Source organism: Chiloscyllium plagiosum, chromosome 27 (genome assembly GCF_004010195.1).
Source record: "Chiloscyllium plagiosum isolate BGI_BamShark_2017 chromosome 27, ASM401019v2, whole genome shotgun sequence".
NCBI lineage: Eukaryota > Metazoa > Chordata > Chondrichthyes > Orectolobiformes > Hemiscylliidae > Chiloscyllium > Chiloscyllium plagiosum.
This window is the reverse complement of record NC_057736.1, coordinates 39,810,987-39,833,112: the sequence shown is the minus strand read 5'-3', so window position 1 is coordinate 39,833,112 and position 22,126 is coordinate 39,810,987. Positions and strand designations below refer to the sequence as shown.

The following is a 22,126-nucleotide window of genomic DNA, read 5'->3' as shown; positions in this document are numbered from 1 at the left end:
ATAACTTTATCTCATTTTCATACTCTATTATCTGATTTATCAAACCTGGGATCCTGTCTTCCTTTCTAGTGACTTTTTCCAACTGACCAACTACTTTCAATGGTTTGCTCACATATATCATAAAACCATAAAAGATTGGAACAGCAATAGGCTATTCAGCCCCTCAAGTGTGCTCTACAATTTACAGAACAACTTCAATTATCTGAACAATCAGATAATCCAAAATCCGGATAATTGATGGTCGAATAACTGAGGTTGTTCTCTGATAGGGTCATGCTGATCTGATATTCTTTGAAATATCCATTTCTCTCTTATTTGAATAATTTTAAGGAGTTAGGGTACACTGCGAGAGGCTATTTTCTCAGGTTGGGGAGTGATGGACTAAAATAGAGAGCAGAGTTTTCAGGAGTGGAATTGGGAAACACTGCTGCACCCAAAAGACAGTTAATGTTTGAACCCATGTTCCACATGCATATTAATAGTGCAACCTCATTTTAAATCTGAGATTGATAAACTCTTGTCTTCCTTTTTGTCCATTCTGGTGGCTCAGGCATATAGTTAAGGTTTCCTGACACCATTAAAGAAAGAACAGGGAGCTGGCTTTTGTCTGCACCCACATTGGCCGCTCAAACTATTTTTAGTGGCCAATCAGCTCACTGTAATTTGTGTTCTTTGATCTTGGGAAGTGAGCTTTTTTAAAAGCAAGGCCACATTTATGGTCTACCCTTCGTTGCTCTGCACAGCGTTTTCTCGCTGAACCACTGTAGTTTTGGGATGAAGTTGCTGCCAAAATGATAAGAATTCCAGTTGTCTGATCCAGCAGTTATTTTTAAAAAAGCACGGATATATGTGCAAGAAAGTGTCCTGTGTCACTAAAATGTGGAGGTGAGGTTGTTTGTGAACCTTGCTATGTGTTAAATAACTGCCTAGAAATGGTTGAAATTAAATCATTGTATGTGAAATGCTCCCGATAGATTCAATAACAAGCCATGAAAATACAAATTTACATGTTTTTCCTTTTTGCAGACACATTTATGCCAGAATTTATGTTGAGAGTCAAATCTCTCCTCTAAAACAGTATAGCCGTGGGTTAACAAGACGCATTGCCCAACTGCCAGAATAGCTTCTCTTCCCAAAAACCAAAATAGAAAAAGCAGGAAAAGCACAGAAATTACTGTTATTATCCAAACAAGTGTGATCGTTAGGCAGGACAATGACGATCTACTGTGAGCTATTCTCAGAAAGAAACTCAATTGGTGACTTGTATTTTTTTTTTGAAAGCTTCGACAATGTATCTATCACTATAAAGGCCTAGACTGTATGTTTAGTTTGTGAAAGGTAAAAATAATTAATCACTGGCCACAAAGGCCTATAGACATATCTGTCCATTAGAAAGAGAGAGAGAGTTGGTTATATATAAGTTGAAGGGAAAATTTCACACAGTGGTCTTGTCATTCTAAGGAGGAATTTCAAAATTTCTGACTGTCAACGGTAAGGAGGTGGATTAAAATCCTCCCGCTAATCTCAGGCGTCATTCAGGTCTATATCTGAAAGAGATGGGCAGGCGCCACTCTCAATATAGGGACTTTGTTTATCTTTTGGCTGGATCCAAACACCTAGGTCAAGACCTTAAACAGCCGTTGTGGTAATATACTGTGAGAGGTGTAATAGGGAACCATTTGGAAGTCCCTAGGAACTGGTTCCCCAGGAATCACATGGACAGTTTGAACTTCCAATGGTCAGTCACCTCCCATCTGAAAAAAAGCTGCCAACTCTGAATTCAGGTTGGATACTTCGGAGAGTCTCAAGTCCCTAGCCTGCATTGTTACCCAGCACAGGTTAAAGGGATTGAAATCCACTCTAACTCTTACAAAAGTACAAAACCCGCCTACACACACACACAACCTTAACTGACCTGACCTGACCTTTCTGTCAACAAAATCCATGAATTTCTTTCTCCGCCTCCCTCAACAATCTGGAGATGATTTTAAGCCCAAAACAATTTGGAAGAAATGGAATGTAGCTGCTCACTGTGACGTACTATATGTTGTTGTTGTTGTTGTATTAATGATTGTTTCCATCCAAGTAAAATGATAAATTGATGGGTTATTTCTGCAGAAACATGAGGGCCAGTTCACAGTTATTCAGCTTATTGGCATGCTGTGTGGAATAGCGTCTGGGATGAAGTACCTCTCCGAGATGGGCTACGTACACAAAATCCTGGCAGCCCACAAAATCCTGGTCAACAACAATCTAGTGTGTAAAGTGGCAGGCTTCCGGCAGGCACATGAAGAGAAGGTGGACTCGGTGTTCACAACTATGGTGAGTGGAATAGACATCAAACAGCATCTTAAAGACATCTTGAAGTCTTATTGCAACCTCGCATCAAAAAAAGACATCAATACTGGGCCCCATCTGAAATTACCACATTACATCATCTCGATTGTAACAGAAAGAACTTCCATAACAGCATAGCAACATTTCGTGCAATTTATATAAGTTCATTTGATTGTTTTGTTTGCTGCTTCAATCCTCCTTCATCCTTTTAGTTGCATCCAAATTTTGTACTCAAAGTTTGAAAAAAATGGGCAACTTAACTCGAAGGCCTCCTTTGTTCCCTTGCAATCTTGTTCATTATTTGCCTTCCACAAAATCGGCTTTAGGCCTGTTTCCCTCTGTCCCCCTTACTTTCCCTCATTTTTCTTTGTATTCTACTTTTTGCTCTTTCTCCTTTCTTTCTTTCTCTTTTCTTTCTATCTCTTTCTCCCCCTCTCTCTCCCCTTTGATTGGCACCCCTTTTCAAAATTTTCTCCCTCTACACAATGGCACAGTGACAGCAGTGTGTATCATATACAAGATGCACTACACCAATCTGGGAACGTCCCTTCATAGAAGATTCTCCTAACCAATGGCCTCTATCGCCATTGATCTATCCCCATTAATCATATTTAATAAAAATCTATTGGGTTTGCCAGTGTTTGCTCAAGCTATAGATTACAATTTGATTTGTCAGTTTCAGGTATTTCAGTTGACCTCTTGGCACTACAACAAGACTTGCCAAAGTGAATTGGGGACTGTCAGTGAGGTCACAGGCTGAAATTTGAGGTTGTCACTCTGAGACAGCAGCAGGCAACATGGAACTCTCTAATGGAGGTAGAACAGCTGTACTCATACACTCATATTGCATTCAGGACAATTTTCAAGCCTCAAAATGGGCTTGTAGTGGGAAAGGATTTGAGAAGCACTGATCCACCACATTTTGGGTGAGAAATGCAGATTTCTGCAGCCCTGTGTATAGAAAGAATTGCTTCATGATTTTAGTCCAGAATGGAGCTCTTTTGCCCAGGCTTTTTCCACTGGACACAGAGTCAGACAGTCATAGAGATGTACAGCATGGAAACAGTCCCTTCGGTCCAACCCATCCATGCCGACCAGATATCCCAACTTAATCTGGTCTCGTTTGCCAGCACTTGGCCCATATCCCCCCAAACCCTTCCAATTCATATACCCATCCAGATGCCTTTTAAATGTTGCAATTGTACCAGCCTCCACCACTTCCTCTGGCAGCTCATTCCATACATGTACCACCCTCTGTGTGAGAAAGTTGCCCCTTATCTTTCTCCTCTCACCCTAAACCTATGTCCTCTAGTTCTGGACTCCCCCACCCCAGGAAAAAGACTTTGTCTATTTATCCTATCCATGCCTCTCATGATTTTATAAACCTCTATAAGGTCACCCCTCAGCCTCCAACTCTCCACGGAAAACAGCCCCAGCCTGTTCAACCTCTCCCTATAGCTCAAATCCTCCAACCCTGGCAACATCCTTGTAAATCTTTTATGAACCCTTTCAAGTTTCACAATATCCTTCCGATAGGAAGGAGATCAGAATTGCACGCAATATTCCAGTGGTGGCCTAACCAATGTCCTGTCCGGCCACAACATGACCTCCCAACTCCTGTACTCAATATTCTGATCAATAATGAAAGACATACTAAACTCCTTTTATTAGACTTGTAAAAGTACTTCTCAAATTTCAAATCTAATGTTAATCTTGATTTTTGTGCACCTTCTTTGCAGTGGTAACTTTGCATCCCTCACTCTATTCAATCATCCTGTGGTCTTTGTATGTTATGATCTGCTTGTACTGCACACAAACAAAATGTTTCCCTGTACTTATGGACATGTGACAAGAATAAATCAAATCCAATTAGATCAACATTCTAGAACGAAGAGGGCATAAACCTTTTAATAAAAGGCTTTGTTTTAATATCTGCTTTCTCTGTGTTGGTTTTCAGATAACCACACCAAAAATTGCACATGTCACAGCTCGATTAAGGCTTCACGTAATATTTAATGGCTCATTACCCACTTAAGCAATATTAAAGGACCACTTGGCTGATGATTGGCTGCTAATTTTTCATTGTAGGCCATTCTTACAAATCATGTCTGAGTAATCCAGCAATTCATTAATTACTGGATGAAAAAAGCCCCTCCTTTCCTCCTACAATTTACAATCGCTGGGAAATTTCAGCCTGAGGAAATCAGCCAGCTGTAGATTCCAGCTTTAGATTATTTCTGTGACAGAAGGAGCATCTAGGTGAGAAATCCTTTATTTAACAAGGTCCTGAAAAGCAAGTCAGTGCTTGTAAGTCAGGTGGGCAGCAGCTTAATTTCTTCAGAGTAGCTGAAAGTGAAATTCCTGTTTTACATCCAGAATTTCTAAACTAGGAACAGCGAGTAATTTTATTAAGATTGTAACCTGTTTTCATGCAACCAATTTCCTACAGTTTCTGAATAACTTTGTGGTTTATACTAATGAATTAGTCACCTTTATTGTAACACTAAAGCTCATTCTGTGATCATCTCTGCTGTGGTGTCTTGTATACTGTTCTGATAGGGCACGAGAAAAGGATTTGGAAACCCGTTTTCTCCAAACTCACTTAATGAAGCAAGCATTTTGTCTGCCACAGTATTCTCATACATCTATAATACTCTTCAGTATAATTTACAAACCCATAAAAATGACTGCTTAAACAAACAACATCCCTCATGACAATGATTCTCATTGATCATTCTCCTTTATTTGTGTCCACAGTGACAGAATGAGCATCAGTCTTTAGCGAGGGTAATGTTCTTGAGCCAGCTTTCCCCAAGTTTGTAGGTTATGGATTGAAACCAAGCTCCAAGGATTTGAGGGCAAAACTCTGCACTGACACTCCACTGCAGTGCTAATGGAGTGCTGCACTTTCAGAGATGCAGGGAATACTGCACCAATGAAATGCCTTCCTTTGGATGAGGCATTTAAATGTTGTCACATCTACTCTCCTGGAAGAATGGAGAGGATTGCATGGTGCTAGAAGGTCAGGGAAGGTCTCCTGACCAATAGGATAAACTAGGATCTGAAGTAGATCATTCACCCCCTCAAACTATTTTGCCGTTCAGGAAGATCGCCAACTGATCTGTCTGTGGTTCAAATTCCACATTCCCATCTATCCCCCCTTAACAACCCTCGAATCCCCTGCCTAGCAATGATCTGTCTACCTCTGTTTCTAAATTATTCAATGACTCTGTCTCCACCACTTTCTGAGATAGTGTTTAAAAATTCACACAGCTCTCTGACAGAGGAAAAAAATTATCTTCATCTCTGTTCTGAAAGGGAAACCCATAATTTTAAATTAATTTTAATGTTTAATTGCATTTAGCATCACTTGGAAAAACAAATAGGATTATTTGATAATTATCACATTGCTATGTAGAGTGACAGAGATGCACAGCACAGAAACAAACCCTTTGATCCAACTTGCTCATGCCGACCAACATACAAATCAATCTAGACCCATTTGCCAGCATTATGGCTATATCCCTCTTAAACCTTTCCTATTCATGTACTCATAACCGATGATTTTTAAATGTTGTAATTATACCAGCCTTCACCACTTCCTCTGGCAGCTCATTCTGTACACGCACCACCCTCTGCATCAAAAGTTGCCCCTTAGATCACTTTTAAATCTTTCTCCTCTCACCATAAACCTATGCTCTCTAGTTCTGGACTGCCCCACCCTGGGGATAAGATTTTGTCTATTTACCTTATCTGTGCACCTCATGATTTTATAAACCTCTATAAAGACCACCCCTCCAATGCTCCAGGAAAAACAGCCCCAGTCTATTCAGTCTGTCCTTATAGTTAACCTCTGGCAACAGCCTATTAAATCTTTTCTGAACCCTTTCAAGTTTCACAACATCCTTTCTATAGCAGGGCGACAAGAATTGCATGCAGTATTCCAATAGTGGCCTGACCAATGTCCTGTACAGTTGTAATATGACCTCTTAAATCCAATTTCTAGGACCTTGCTGTGCAAGTGAATAGATGTTGCATTTTCTACATCATTACAATGACTACACTTCAGAAAGTCCTTCAATAGGTTTAAATCACATTGGGACTATCCTGAGATCACAGAAATGCAAGTGCTTTTTCTTCTGTTTCAAACTTTTACGTTCCCTGTGTTTCGACGTTTTCATCATATAATTTTTTCAGGAGCACAGAAAAACGAGGAGGCCTCAGGCCTGTTCTATCATTCAGTTCCGTTTTGAATGATCTTTCTACTAATGTCATCTACCTGTCTGTTTCCATAACCCTTAGTATTCTAGCCAAACAACAGTCAATTAATCTCAATGTAGAAAGTGTTCTTAATTGACATGACTACTCTTTTTGTGAAGAAGTGCTTCCTGATATCACCCCGAACCCCCTCAACTCAAACTTGAAGTCAATGCCTTCTTTTTCTTGCCACCACCCAACAGCAATTAATCCTATTGACCTTGACAAACTTATTCATCTTAATTAGCTCACCAGTCAATCTCTGTCTTCACATCAATGCATTTGTTCTCACAGTTGAGCCTTATGAGTTCCAGAGTCATGCTGGTGAATCTGTACTGTGCCCCTTGAAAGCCCATATGTTCTTCCTGAGGAGTGACTCACAAAGCTGAATGCAGAAATCAGCATCAAACATACCAAAGATAAACTAAAAGGTATTCAAACTTGACACCAGTTCAGTAAGTCACAAATGGGATAAATATCCCCTCTGTGCAGTTGTGGTATATTTACTTTTCCTTCTATCTAGACAGAGAGAAAAGCTCAAAGGATGTGTCTTGCTGTAGATCCTACTGTATGCTTTATGGTGATAGATTCCAGCAGTGTCAAAATTGAGCCTTGTCTGCCAATTCTTTCTGAAACAGGGTGGAAAAACCTCTGTCCTGTGGGCTGCTCCAGAAACCATCCAGTACCATAGATACAGCACAGCCAGTGATGTCTGGAGTTTCGGGATAGTCATGTGGGAGGTGATGTCCTATGGAGAACGACCTTACTGGGACATGTCTAACCAAGATGTAAGTCGCGTGGTTGGATCCTAAATGTGTAATTATCACTCAATTTTGAGCAAAGGTTCAGCAAACTGCAGAAGAGTGAATGTTTAACTTCACCATTAGGACAGTTTGACGTATTCTGTTGTTAGTATCAGATCTGCATGTCATATTTGATTGCTTGCAATGTAATTAGATTTTCTGATACAATCGTCTTCCAGCTAACTGTATGGTTAGCAATTGGATGTTATTGTTAGAGGATATTCAGATGCATAATTTTGTCTTGGAGAATTCTGCACAGAGGTGAATTGGCCGTACTAAATTGCCTGTAGTGTTAGGTAAGGGGTAAATGTAGGGGTATGAGTGGGTTTCGCTTCGGCGGGTCGGTGTGGACTTGTTGGGCCGAAGGGCCTGTTCCCACATTGTAATCTAATCTAATCTAATCTAATTTTAGTAGCAAAAGAATAATGAAAGTGTTTGTAGCTTGGCACAGATTCAACTCCCTCTGTGGCTGATTGTAAATTTTCACAATCTCTGGGACCTCTGTCTTAAAGTGTTTGCCGTTTCAGGTCATTAAAGCGGTTGAAGAAGGTTTTCGTCTCTCTGCTCCCATGAACTGCCCGTCCAGACTCCACCAGCTCATGCTGGAGTGTTGGCAGAAGGATCGCAATGATCGGCCCAAATTTGCACAGATTCTGAGCATCCTTAACAAGATGGGACGCAATCCCGAAAGCCTGAAAACCATTCCCAATGGCTGCGTCAGGTAAACTCCCAATCTGAGCCTTGCGCTTGGCCTACGTTTGTATCTAACGGATGGACTTGGACCTTAGGATAGTCATATGGTAGTTTACAATGCTTTATTTATGTACTGTTTTACTAGAGATGATGGAACCAGTGCATGCAGATTTCACCATTAAAGTCCCCTTGTGATTTCCTAATCATCTACCATCTGCTCTGTTTTGATAGCATCTAACCTGATATTTATGGATGTAACATCTGTTTCGGTAGTAATGTGTTAACTATATGTTAAATGTAAATGACTTTAGAACCAATGCACTATTCCTCATTCAACTTCATTCTTGTGTGAAACATATAAATTTAAGAGATTTTTGTTTAATGTACATCTGTGTTCCTTAATCCTTGAAATCCTTCTACTGGCCTTGGTACCTGGGTTGCAATGCAGCCTTTATTTATCAATTCCTGTGGAATGGATATAGATGGTGTTTTGGGCAGTTTCGAAACAGTACCTTATAAATGCAAGTTTAAAAAGCATCAAATGTCTCAATGCTTAACAGAAATCATTAGACCTACCACAGCCTCATTCCTATAAATCACAAGGCTATCTAGTCTGAGAAAGGGACAGTGCAGAACTGTTCCTCTGAAGAATGCTTTTAAATCACATTAATGAAGAAGCTCAAGGGATTTTTAGCTTGACTTGAATCCATGCACTGCATGATCTGTGCGTGTTTCAATGAATATCTCCTCTAACACTTGCACTTGCACCTAGCCCTGATATGACAATATTTTATAATGATTGCCATTCATGAAAGAATATTTTCATGTCAGACATCTCACCCGTTGTGAGCAGGTGGGTCAAATATAATGTTAATCAGTGGAAACAACTTCAATTCTGTAACGGATTCAGGCTTGTGGATTTCTTGCACTATAGTTCATGTCTGATCAGATTGGTCACTGTGCATAGCAAACGCTAAATCTCCCTCCCAATCCCTGAAGGAGCAGTGAGGGGCCAGCCCTGACTCTCAGCTGGGTATCTCCCCACTCCTCCTTCACCACCAAGTGGCTTTCTCTTGCTGTCTCCTTCCTGTGTCTCCCCTTCATTCCTTGCCTTCTGTCTTGAGTGATGAATGAGAAATTCAAATGGTGTGAGTTTTGTTTTTACAGTTGAGTAGAATTTTGTTGTTGATGGAATGTAATTAGGGAGCAAATTGTACCAGGGACAAAACGTTAGAAAACCTTGATTGTTTATTTTCTTCTTCCATTATTCACCAATTAGATTTAAACACTTAAACTAATGAGGAAAGGAAATTGACTTCACGGCTCAAGAGATACGCCATACATGACAAATGCAAGAAATAATGTTGTGATGATATAAAATAGGACAATTAGTTGTGCATTTTACCCTCCCATCACCATGGTGACATGATAGCCATTAATGCCTCTAATAATCTGATTTCACTGGTGATGTAGTTACTGAAGAGCTTATGGTTGTGAGACACACAATTATTAAAACAACATCAGAACCATAGATGGGCCATTTGGCTCCTTGAGCCAGAGTAACGTTTAATAGGATTGTGCTGATCTGATGTGACTATCACCTCACTTTTCTACCTTCCCCATAACGCTTCACTCCCTTATAGGTTGAAAGTCTGTCTAACTCATCCTTGAATATATATACATTGACCCAGCCACCACCACCAACTGTGGAAGAGAATTCCAAAGCTCTCAGAGCATTGATCCTCCTTCTCCTTTGTGCACAGGACATTTGTGAGGCCACTTTTGGAATACTGCATACAAGTATGGTCTCCCTGCTATAGGAAAAATGTTGCTAAACTTGAAAAAGTGCAGAAAGGGTTCTCAAAAAATGTTGCAGGTTTGGAGGGTTTAAGCTACAGGGAGAAGCTTGAATAGGCTGGGACTATTTTCCCTGGAGCATCAGAGGTTGAGGGATGACCTTATAGAGGTCTATAAAATCATGAGGGGCATGGATAGGGTGAGTAACCCAAGTCTTTTCTCCAGGGTGTGGGAGTCCAGACCTAGAGGGCTTGGGTTTAAGGTGAGAGGGGAAAGATTTAAAAGGGAGCTAAGAGACAGCATTTTCACACAGAGGGTGGTATGTGGATGGAATGAGCTGCCAGAGGAAATGGTGGAGGTTGGTACAATTACAACATTTAAAAGGCATCTGGATGGGAATATAAATAGGAAGGGTTGAGAGAGATGTAGGCCAAATGCTGACAAATGGGACTAGATTGATTTTAGAATAATTTAACTATTAGAAAACTTAAATTGACCTGATACTTAACTAAGGAGCTGTTCCAATCCAGTGACATCCTATAAACACACCCCTTGGCAAAAAGGATACTTCAAACACAGATTCTTACGGACAGGAGGGAACAACATCCAAAGAGATTTCAGAGAGAAAGTCAGTCAGGAAACATTCGCTGAAGTTTGCCTTCCTTCCCTGGACTTCAGCATCTTGTGACTGCTGTAGCTAAACCAAACTAGAAAAAAACCTGAACTGGGAGAACTGGCAACTCCCTTGCCATTGTTAAACTGGACACTTAAGTACCTCTGCCCCTTACGACCCTATCAGGTGTACCCTAGAACTTTGTGGGAAGTGATTGCTGGGCCTCTTGCTGAGATATTTGTATCAATTGTCGCAGGTGAGGTGCCGGAAGACTGGAGGTTGGCAAACGTGGTGCCACTGTTTAAGAAGGGCGGTAAGGACAAGTCAGGGAACTATAAACCAGTGAGTCTGATATCGATGGTGGGCAAGTTGTTGGAGGGAATCCTGAGGGACAGGATGTCCATGTATTCGGAAAAACAAGGACGGATTAGGGATAGTCAATATGGCTTTGTGCATGGGAAATCACGTCTCACAAACTTGATTGAGTTTTTTGAAGAAATAACAAAGAGGATTAATGAGGGAAGAGAGGTAGATGTGATCTATATGGACTTCAGTAAGGCGTTCGACAAGATTCCCCATGGGAGACTGGTTAGCAAGGTTAGATCTCACGGAATACAGGGAGAACTAGCCATTTGAATACAGAACTGGCTCAAAGGTAGAAGACAGAGGGTGGTGGTGGAGGGTTGTTTTTCAGACTGGAGGCCTGTGACCAGTGGAGTGCCACAAGGATCAGTGCTGGGTCCACTACCTTTCCTCATTTACATATATAATTTGGATGTGAGCATAAGAGGTACAGTTAGTATGTTTGCAGATGACATCTATATTGGACAGCGAGGAAGGTTACCTCAGTTGACAACAGGATCTTGATCAGATTGGCTAATGGAATGAGATGTGACAGATGCAGTTTAATTCAAATAAATGCGAGGTGCTGCATTTTGGGAAAGCAAATTTTAGCATGACTTTCCACTGAATGTTAAGGTCCTCGGGAGTGTTGCTGAACAAAGAGACCTTGGAGTGCAGGTTCATAGCTCCTTGAAAGTGGAGTTGTGGGTAGATAGGATAGTGAAGAGGGCATATACCATTTTCTTTTGTTCATTTTTCAACTGTAGTGTTTAAATAAATTCTGTTTTGCTTAAAGCTGGGTAGTTTGATCAGCTGCATCATACCTGGAGCACCCACTCACATCTGCCTTTAAAATAAGGAAAAGTTAGGGTCTAGTCTACCTTCTTAAAATATTTTAAGGGGGTCTCACCTGGTCTGTAACACATTCTTCTGAGCTCTAATAACTATGGGACAAACTTTCCCACACCTTTCTGAAAAACAACCATTTAATCTCCGATCGAGTAAACCTCCCCGAATGGCTTCCCATGCAAACATGACCCTCCCTAGGTTTGCTGACCAAAACTATACACAATACTCCAGATTCAGTTTCACCAATACCCTGAATAGTCAAATCATTATTATTACTTTAATAATGCAACTCATTTGCATAAAGGCCAACATTCTAACTACTTGCTGCATCTGTGTACTAATGTTTTGTGACTTACATGCATAGACTCCCAGATCCCTTTGTGTGACAGCATTCCATGTCTCTCCCATTGAAATAATACTCTGCTTTTCCATTCTTTCTGCCAAAGTGGACAGCCTAACATTTTCCCATCTTCCAAATTTTGTCTGCTCACTTTACTGACCATTTGTATATTCCTTTACTGACCATTTGTATCCTCCTCACAAATCACTTTTTAACATTTTTATCTCCTGAAATTTAGCAACAATGTACTTGGTTTTATTCAAGTCATAAATAATGAGGCCTCAGGACAGGTCTACGAGTTACAAGTTGCCCACCTGAATATGGCCCATTTATCTTATCTCTGTCTCCTGATAATTAGCCAGTCCTCTATCCATGCTAATATGTCCGTTCTAATACAATGAGTATCAACCTCCATCTTGTAACCTCCCATTGCTTGTTTCTTCATATGTTTGATCAGCTTGCTATTAAAGGCATCTCTGCTGTTCACCTCAGCTGCTTCATATGGAAATAAGTTCCACCTTCTATCCACTCTGTATTTTCTTTTATTCTTTCAAAGTATAGAGGAATCTCGATTATCCGAATGTCAATTATCTGAATTTCAGATTATCTGAAGGAGATCTCAAGGTCCCAATAGAAACATTACATCAAAGAGGTATTTCCAACACTGATTACATTTTTTGTTTACAAGGATTAAAAATGAACCCAGCTTACTGAAATGCTGCTGAGAACAGTCCTGGACATCGATGGGAGCCCAGGCACCGTCTCCAAATGACTGACTGCCCGCGCTCTCTCTCTCCCCACACTTTCCCTGGGGTTCTACACAGAGTTGTACCCTAAACACCCCTTCCCTAGATAGTCTCTCAACATTGCCCTGTACAGGGTAAAAGTGGAACTTGCCAAAAGGTTGTAGTAAGACGTTTTGCGCACTATTTGGAGACTCACCTCAAAGGCAGCAGCAGTCTTACTGTTGGTGTCCAGTCCGGATGCCCTGGGGTGGGGGGGATGGGTTGGGGGGCCAGAGGGGTGTGGGTGGATGGTGGGTGGTGGGAGTGGGCTCGCACGGGGTGTGCTGCTGTATTGTCTTCTGAATGGGCAACGGACTTAGCAAGTGCTCGCTGCATCAATCCCATTGAACTAATTGGGGGGGTGTGGCGGAGACGGGACACTTCAACAATCCTGCAGGTCCCTGACACACAAAGTTAAGAATCACACAACACTCGGTTATAGTCCAGCAGGTTTAATTGGAAGCACACTAGCTTTCGGAGCGCCGCTCCTTCATCAAGTGATTGTGGAGGCCATGTGTTAATCACAAAACCTTTTTTTTTAAAAGTTGCATTCTCAGGTTAACTGTAATAATTGGTATGAGCATGTGTAACTGTAACATATTGTCTAGCTAACACCAATTGTTACAGTTAACCTGAGAATGCAACTTTTTTAAAAAACGTTTTGTGATTTACACATGAAAGAAGTGAAACTATCATGGTATTCGGACAGATGAAAGACTCAACAGACAATCAATGTATTTTTCAATATATAATTTCAGTTACATCTCACTGTAAACTTTTGCGATAAATTCTGTGTCTTACAATTGTGTCCTCCACAACCACCTGATGAAGGAGCAGCACTCTGAAAGCTAATGCTTCCAATTAAACCTGTTGGATTATAACCTGGTGTTGTGTGATTTTTAACTTTGTATACCCCAGTCCAACACTGGCATCTCCAAATCCTGATACACAAGTGTGCGTCTGCTCAGAATCAAACCCGGAGACCGAGAAAGGGAGCAAGGCAGGTAGAGAGAAGAAAAAGGAAACTTCCGAAAACTCCGAGCCCCAGAGGTGAAGCATTGAATCAATTCACTGAATAATCAGTTATCTGAACGAAATAGTACCCGCCCATCTCTTCAGATAATTAAGGTTCCTCTGTAGTGTGGGAGGTGCTGGCTGGGTCAGAATTTATTGCCGTAATGCCTTTTGTGAGCTTCCTCCTTAAACTGCTGCAATCCTTGGGGAGTGCGAACACCCACAGTGACAGCAAGAGTGAAGGAATAGTTCCTTCTGAATTCCTTTTCCAGTTTATGAACAAATATCGGCTATTGGAAACCAAAACCAAAGAAATGAAGGACATTATTATTAAGCTCTTTTAGCAACCATGCTTTCCAAATGTTCCATCTATTCAATGGTTATTTGATAACAGTAACAGTAATAGAACATGAAATCACAGTACAGATCATGTGGCATGATATAAAGATACTGTTATGCCAATTAACGTCCCAGTGCTGTTATTTGGGAGTCAGATTGGGTGTGGGGAAGATAGAATGCAGCATGTAAAGCGCAGTGGAAGGGTCTTGATTTTGCTTATTTGTAAGGATTAGAGCAGCATTGACAGCTAAGTAATTAGCACTGCTGTCTCACAGTGCCTGAGACCAGGATCGATTCTAGCCTTGGGCAACTGTCTCTGTGAGTTTGCACATTCTCCCTGTACCCGGGTGCTCTAGTTTCCACTCACAGTCCAAAGATGTGCAGGTTCGGAGGATTGGCCCTGCTAAATTGCCCATAATTTCCAGAGTTTTGCAGGCTAGGTGGATTAGCCATGGTTAAAAACCTCATGTTGAGCTATGAGGATGGCGCTGTATGGAATGCTCTTTGGCAAGTCAGTGCAACTGGATGGGCCAAATGGCCTGTTTCCACTTTGTAGGGATTCTCAGATTGTTTTAAAATTTAGTGGGCGGCACGGTGGTTAGCACTGCTGCCTCACAGCGCCAGAGACCCGGGTTCGATTCCCGACTCAGGCAACTGTGTCGAGTTTGCACATTCTCCCCGTGTCTGTGTGGGTTTCCTCCGGGTGCTCCGGTTTCCTCCCACAGTCCAAAGAAGTGCAGGTCAGGTGAATTGGCAATGCTAAATTGCCCATAGTGTTAGGTAAATGGGTAAATGTAGGGGAATGGGTGGGTTGGACTTCGGTGGGTCGGTGTGGACTTTTGGGCCGAAGGGCCTGTTTCAACACTGTAAGTAATCAAATCTAATCTAAATTTGAAATCACCAGATCTGCACCAATCCACAACTGATCACTCTTCAATGTAAAGAGATCTGTTGCTAACATGCTGGACAAAGGGCTGAACAGACTAAACCAAGTTATGTATTTTCCTACATGATAGCCTCAACACCATGGCACCATTGAGCTGGCTATTTCAATTGGCATTTCAAAATATTTAAGAACCATTTATTATAATGAACCCAAGATGCATTGTGGAATATTGTAGGTTTTGTTAGTTGATGCACAGTTATTTTGCAAATTTCACAGCTACATGACATGTTTTCTTAAAGTGGTCTGTGTGCTAAGAATTTCTGTAACTCTGTTTTAATTTGAGTAATTTTACGAATGACAAGCAAGTTTTAGTTTTACATAATGTAAGGTTTTATATGTGTGTGTGTGTGTATATATATATATATATATATATATATAATAATAATAAATTTGTTAATTGCAAAATACCAGAGCCGGAAATGTGTTGCTGGAAAAGCGCAGCAGGTCAGGCAGCATCCAGGGAACAGGAGAATCGACGTTTCGGGCATATATATATATATAATAAAAAATTTGTTAATTGCAAAATACTACTGTAAGTTAATGAGTGAAATACAATGAAGTTACTTGCACATTCAAAGATTATATGCAGATTAGGATAAAAATACTTTTATGCAGGTGAAATTCAGTTCAGTTCCTTAAGATACTGGTGCAGCTGAAATGTTGGTTAGCTGGATGACAGATTGAAGTTGAAGAGCTATGTTCAGCAGCTGTGATTACTTTTGTAGCTGAATAGTCAAAAGTCTGCTTAATTAGCTGGATTCATTAGGTAGAGTGGCTTAGGGAACAAGTGAAGATCCCTTTTCCTTACTGGTCCTGATATAATTATATTTGAGGGCTCCTTTTCAGCAGAACAGACAGGATTTCTGAGCAGATTCCTCTGTAACTCCAGAGGCAAACAGAAAACCCAACTCTTAAACTGCTCAAACTGAATGCTATGGCCTGATACTGTCATTGCATGCTCTACTGAGGCCTGTGCACAAAATGGCAGCCCCCAGACAGACTTCAGATAGTTCAAAACTCAATGTGGCTACCCCAATATGTTTTCACATTATTAAATTATGCACCAAGACTGGAGCATTGTCAAATTTACTGCTTTTTTTAAAAACGAGGTAGTTAACATTTTTAAATGTCCCAACTGTTAGCTTGAACACCTCTGACTGTTCCAGGTTTGATGAGGTAGAAAAGAGATGTTTGCAGCTCCATGCATGGAATTCTTTGTTAATGAGTTATTGACCCATGGGGAAGTTTGCCTTGGATTTCAAAAGTAGGTTGTGACCCTTTTTAAGATAAATTTAATTCAGTCCCTCATTCTGTCTGATCACAGTTAAATCCCCAAGTGAAGTTAGGTGACTTTTTAAAAAAATTGGCAGCCATTTCTTTTTAAGATTTTACGGTTGTATTTTTAAAGATTACAGTGTATCACAACATGCTATAATAATATAACTACTCATTTGTGTGGAATTTTGCAAGAGTTGTCAGTTTGTGTGTTGCTGTGATTAGACATGTTGCTGTTGGCATGATCCCATAAGACATTTCCCAAAATGCTCCATGAGCTGGTGACGTTGTTATTTACATTAACCCTGTAATTGAGCGTGTTCTTGAACAACTTACCACATTCAATCTCAAATTTGTAATAACTATCATTACTAACAAACTCCGTTATCAAAGCAGCTGGCACATCAAGAATCAGTTCCCAACATCTTCCTCTCTCATTTTATTTTTATTTACCCTCCTGTTCTGTTATTCTGTTACCTTCCTTTTTTTCTCACCCTCTCCCTGCCTCTAAAACTGTCTCTATCCTGTTTATTTTCATTACACCATCTCTCTGTCTGTGTTTTTTCTCCTTAGCCTTTCTTTCCCATCTCTCTGTATTCCATTGCCTTGCCCCTATCATTCTTACTCTATAGAGACTCTATCAATCTCTATCTTCCCCTACTCTCTTTCCTTCTACACACTGTACACTCTCACCTTGACCTTTCCAGATCTGCTTGTTTTCTTCACTCTATCTTATTTCTCCTCTCTCCTTACCCATACTCCCTCTTCTTCCCCTCTCTCTCCATTCTTGCCTTTCTCTCTCCTCGTTTCCCCTCTCCGGTCACAGAGATTTGGGGGAGCCCATTCAAGAAAAGCTGAAGTTAACATGCTGATATAGCCTGCAATTTTTTTAAAAAAAAAGACAAATGTCATGTTGGCCTTTATTGCAAGGGGATTATTATTATTATTTAGTTATCGCAAATCCCAGAACCAAGTGTTAGCCTCCTCATTTGCTGAGTTTAAATTTACTGGTCTGTAGAATTAACATTTCTTGGTAACAGACAGGAATAACAGTTGGCAGGTGGATAAAGACTTTGTACTGAGGACCCAATGCTAGAGGCTGGCTGTCCTGAATCTGTTTAGCAAGGAGCACTCTCACAGTCTGCCGCCTTTCAGATGGAGCTTGTCAGCAGGAACCTGTTTCTCATTCCTAAATCCAAAGGCTGACTGTTGCTGGATCTTGCTCAAAAAGCTTGCTCCAAATGGGGTAAAGAGAAGGAAGGCGGGCAGTAGGTGGATTGAGAATGGATTGTGAGTAATTAGGGTCCCCTTTAAAACTGTATGCTTTTACTACATCCCTGTGTAGCATGAGACCTCTTTTAACTGAATCATAATAGTAACCCACTTTCTATTGCATAAACAAAAGGTTTACCGGGCGCAACAATGCCATTTTATGAATGCAATGGTTCTGAAAATAAGAAGGTTTTGTTCTGAGAAGGAAAGATAACGGTGGGTTGGCCCAATACATGTGTTACATTATGATTCACACATGTATTGGGACATAATTTTTAACCGTTTCACCACAAATGGTCATCTGATGTCATGAGTAGTTGTCCCATAGTCACTGATCAAAAGGATTTTAACAATTGGACAAATGTGAGGTGATGCATTTTGGAAAGTCTAGTAGAGGTGGAAATTATACAGTGAATGGCACAACCCTTAGGAGTATAGATATGCAGAGGGATCTGGGTGTGCAGGTCCACTGATTACTGAAGGTGACTGTGTAGGTGGGTAAGGTAGTAAAAAAGAACTATGGCATGCTTGCCTTCATTGGAAGGGACATTGAGTTTAAGGATAGACAAGTTATACTGCAGCTTTATAGAACTTTAGTTAAGCCACACTTGGAATATTGCATATGGTTCTGGTCACCACACTATGAGAAGGATGTGGGTGCTTTGGAGAGGCTGCAGAAAAGGTTTACCAGGATGTTGCTAGGTATAGGAGATTTTAGCTATGAAGCAAGGTTGGATAACTTGGATTTGTTTTCATTGCAGGAGTTTGTGGGGGGACCTGACAGAAGTTTATAGATTGTGAATGGCAAGGGTAGAGTAGAAAGTATGCGGCTTTTTCCGAAGGTGGCAGGGTCAATGACTAGGGAATGCAGGTTCAAGCTGCTTGTGGGGAAGTTAAAAGGAGATGTGTGAGGCAGGTTTTTCATACAAAGGGTGGGGAGTGCCTGGAACATGCTACCAGAGGAAGTGGTGGAAGCAGACACAATAGCAGCATTTAGGAAGGACCTGGACAAATACATGGATAGGAAGGGAATAGAGGGATACGGATCCTGTATGTGAATTCAGTTTTAGGATGGAAGGACAAAATGTGTTGGCGCAGACTTGGAGGGCCAAAAGGACTGCTCCTGCACAATGTTGTTCCTTGTTCTTAATTGATTGACATTGAGTAAGTGACCTACCCCTAGAAACAGGTGACATTAGCAACTGTTCAGGGATAGGGCCTAGTACTCATTGAGTATCCCTCATCGAGCAATCCTCTTCCAACAGTCCTTGGATATAGCAGTCCGTATTGGGTAGTCTTCATCAGCTAGTGCTCACCGAGCTGTCTTCTCCAAGTGGAAAATGGACCAGAAGAGGAGGAGGAAGACTTGTGGAAGAGTCCCCTCGCCCTCGACTACAGAGCAAGATACATTGACAACTTTCACAAGGTGAAACCGCTCTACACCTGCTTGTTCTCAGCTATCCACGAACCATCCCGAGTTGTCACAGTTGTACACTTGCTTTATCTGGCCAACATCTAAATGCTTCCTTCTTAACAATCTCAATAAACCACCAGAAAATTGCTACAATTTGTTGGCTGCATATTGAAGATAACTGTGATCAATGAGCTCATTGTGGAATGGGTAATGGAGTTGCAACACAAATGCTTTTGACCAGCTTGTGGATTTTACCACTTGGCGGATGTGAGGGAAAAGTGACATTTGTCAGGGCAGGAAGCCGGGGAGAGGTGTTGAGTGGAAGGTTCCAGGTAGGAGCCACATGGTGGCACTCAGTGAAGGTCAACAAGATGTGAGTGATGATCTGTGTCAGACAGGCACACAGTACTCTGCTGTGGAGTATGACAGGGCGAATGCTGAGGTCTGGAGTATCATGACAGCAGCACTCCATGTAAACCAAACAAGTTTGGTTGGTAGTTTGTTTCTGAATTGGGTCTTTATTGCAAGGAGTTTGCAGTACAAAAATAATGAAATCTAAACAACAGTTGTACAGGGCCTTAGTGAGACCACGTCTGGAAAGCTGTCTGCTGTTTTGAACTCCACATTTGTGATAAGATATCTACTTGCATTTGAAATGATACAGTGATGGCACACTCAAATCCTTGGATGAGGGGGTAATCTTATAATGAAAGGCTGTGTAACTTGGGTTTCTACTGTATGGAGTGATAAAGAGTCGTTGAGTGATTGCCATAGAAGAAGCGCTTCAGCCTGTTGAGGCTGTGCCAACCTACCTATACTCATCCCACTTACCAGCACTTGGCCCATAGCTTTGAATGTTATGACATTTCAATCACGCATCTACATAATTTTTAAAATTTATGACGTTTCCTGCCTCTACGGCCCTCAAAGGCTGTACATTCCAGATTCCCATTGAGGGTAAAAGGTTTCCTTAAATCTCCTCTGAGCCTCCTGCCCTTCATCTGAAAATTATTCGTGACATTTCATGTAAGGGGAACAGTTCCTTGCACACTGCCCATGCCCCTCATAATCTTATACACCTCAAACAGGTCCTCCCTCAGCCTTCCCTGCTCCGAAGGAAACAACCTGAGCCTGTACAGTTTCTTTTCACAAGTAAAATGCTCCACCCTAAAAGGCACCATCCCGGTGAATCTCCTCTGCACCCTCTCCAATACAATCACATCTTGTCTTTCCTCAAGATGGCACCGGCACAATAGATAGTGTTCTGGGATTGGAGCCTGGACTCCTGGCGATGCTAGACCCAGAGCCTGGACTCCTGGCGGTGCTAGGCCCAGAGCCTGGACTCCTGGCGGTGCTAGGCCCAGAGCCTGGACTCCTGGCGGTGCTAGGCTCAGAGCCTGGACTCCTGGCGGTGCTAGGCCCAGAGCCTGGACTCCTGGCGGTGCTAGGCCCAGAGCCTAGACTCCTGGCGGTGCTAGGCCCAGAACCTGGACTCCTGGTGGTGCTAGGCCCAGAGCCTGGACTCCTGGCGGTGCTAGGCCTGGAGCCTAGATTCTCAGCAGTGGTGGGTTCAGAGCCTAGATGCCTGGTGGTGGTAGGCATGGAGCCTGAACTCTTGGTGGCAGTGATGTGGTGGCAGCAGCAGAACCGAGATCTCCTGGGGCATCGGTGTCATCATTGTTGTTCCTGGAGCGGGACTCAAGGACCGGAACACCTTGCAGAAGCCCTGAAGCCATGCTTGTGATCCCAATCTGAACAGAAGATAAACTCTTAGTTAAGTAATTTCTTTTTATCCATATTGTAACTCAAAATGATGCTGAATTGTGGCAACAAAACACTTGTCACTGTATCTTCAATTTATATGTAACAATAAATCATTCATTCACTCACTCACTCACTCACTCACTCACTCACTGACTGGAACTGCATGCAGTGCTCCAGCTGTGCCCTACCTAAAGTTTTATACAGCTCCAGTATAACATCGCCACACATATAATCTGTGTCACAACTGTTGAAGGTAAATGTCTCATATGCCTTCTTAACTACCCTGTGAACCTGTCCTGCTGTCTTCAGGAATCTGTGGACAACCACCCCAAGATCTCTCTGCTCTTTTGAGCTTCCTAGTGTTCTGCCATTCATTGAGTACTCCCTCGTCTTATTTCCTCCAAAACACATGACCTCACACTTGGGTTAAATTCCATCTGCCACTGATCTGCCCATCTGATCAATCTATCTGAACATCCTGTAACCTAAGACCATTTTTCATACTGTTAACTACCAAGTCATCTGCAAACAACCCCCACCCCCACACTCTCATCTATATAATCTATCTCTCTTTCTCTGTCTCTCCCTGTCTGTCTGCCTGTCTCTCTCTCTGTCTATATCACAAACAGCTGTTTTTAACTGAGTTTAAAAGAATGAGAGGCAATCTCATTGAGGCGTACAAAATTCTGAAGAGGCTTGGACTGTGTCAGTGCTGAGATGTTGTTCTGGCTGGTCGGGCGATCTAAAACCTAGGGGCATGTGTGTCCATATCATTTCAGGCTGGGGTAAGGAGAAATAACTTCACTCATAGAGCTGTGAATCTGTGGAATGCTCTACACCAAAGGGTTGTGGAGGCTGTATCAGTGAATGTATTTAAGGTTGAAATAGACATATTTTTGGTCTCACAGTGAACGAAGGCGTACAGGGAGTGAGCAGGAACTCAGGATCAGTCATCGTTTTAAATGATGGAGCAGGTACAATAGGTCTACACCTTTGATTTCTTGTCATGGAGAAAGTGAGGACTGCAGATGCTGGAGATCAGAGTCGAAAAGTGTGGCCCTGGAAAAGCACAGCAGGTCAGGCAGCATCCGAGGAGTGATGATGAAGGACTTTTGCCTGAAATGTCGATTCTCCTGCTCCTCGGATGCTGCCTGACCTGCTGAGCTTTTCCAGTGCCACACTTTTCAACTTATTTCTTTCTCGTCAGCCCCTCACTCCTCACTACTGCTCATTCCTTCCCTCAACCCTTCCCTTCACTTTCACTCTCTTCCCCCACCACCACCCTC

At 41.8% G+C, this 22,126-nt stretch overlaps 1 protein-coding gene across 3 annotated transcripts in view; it reads left to right on the top strand.

Moving 5' to 3' along the window:
• LOC122563736 (ephrin type-A receptor 7-like) overlaps window positions 1-22,126 on the top strand; it is a 593,437-nt gene that overhangs the window by 551,205 nt on the left and 20,106 nt on the right. For all 3 annotated transcript variants that reach the window (XM_043717892.1, XM_043717890.1, XM_043717893.1), the window contains 3 exons: window positions 2,119-2,322; window positions 7,233-7,382; window positions 7,925-8,118. In XM_043717892.1, the coding sequence (XP_043573827.1) occupies window positions 2,119-2,322; window positions 7,233-7,382; window positions 7,925-8,118 (548 nt within the window). The remainder of the gene's footprint in view (window positions 1-2,118; window positions 2,323-7,232; window positions 7,383-7,924; window positions 8,119-22,126) is intronic.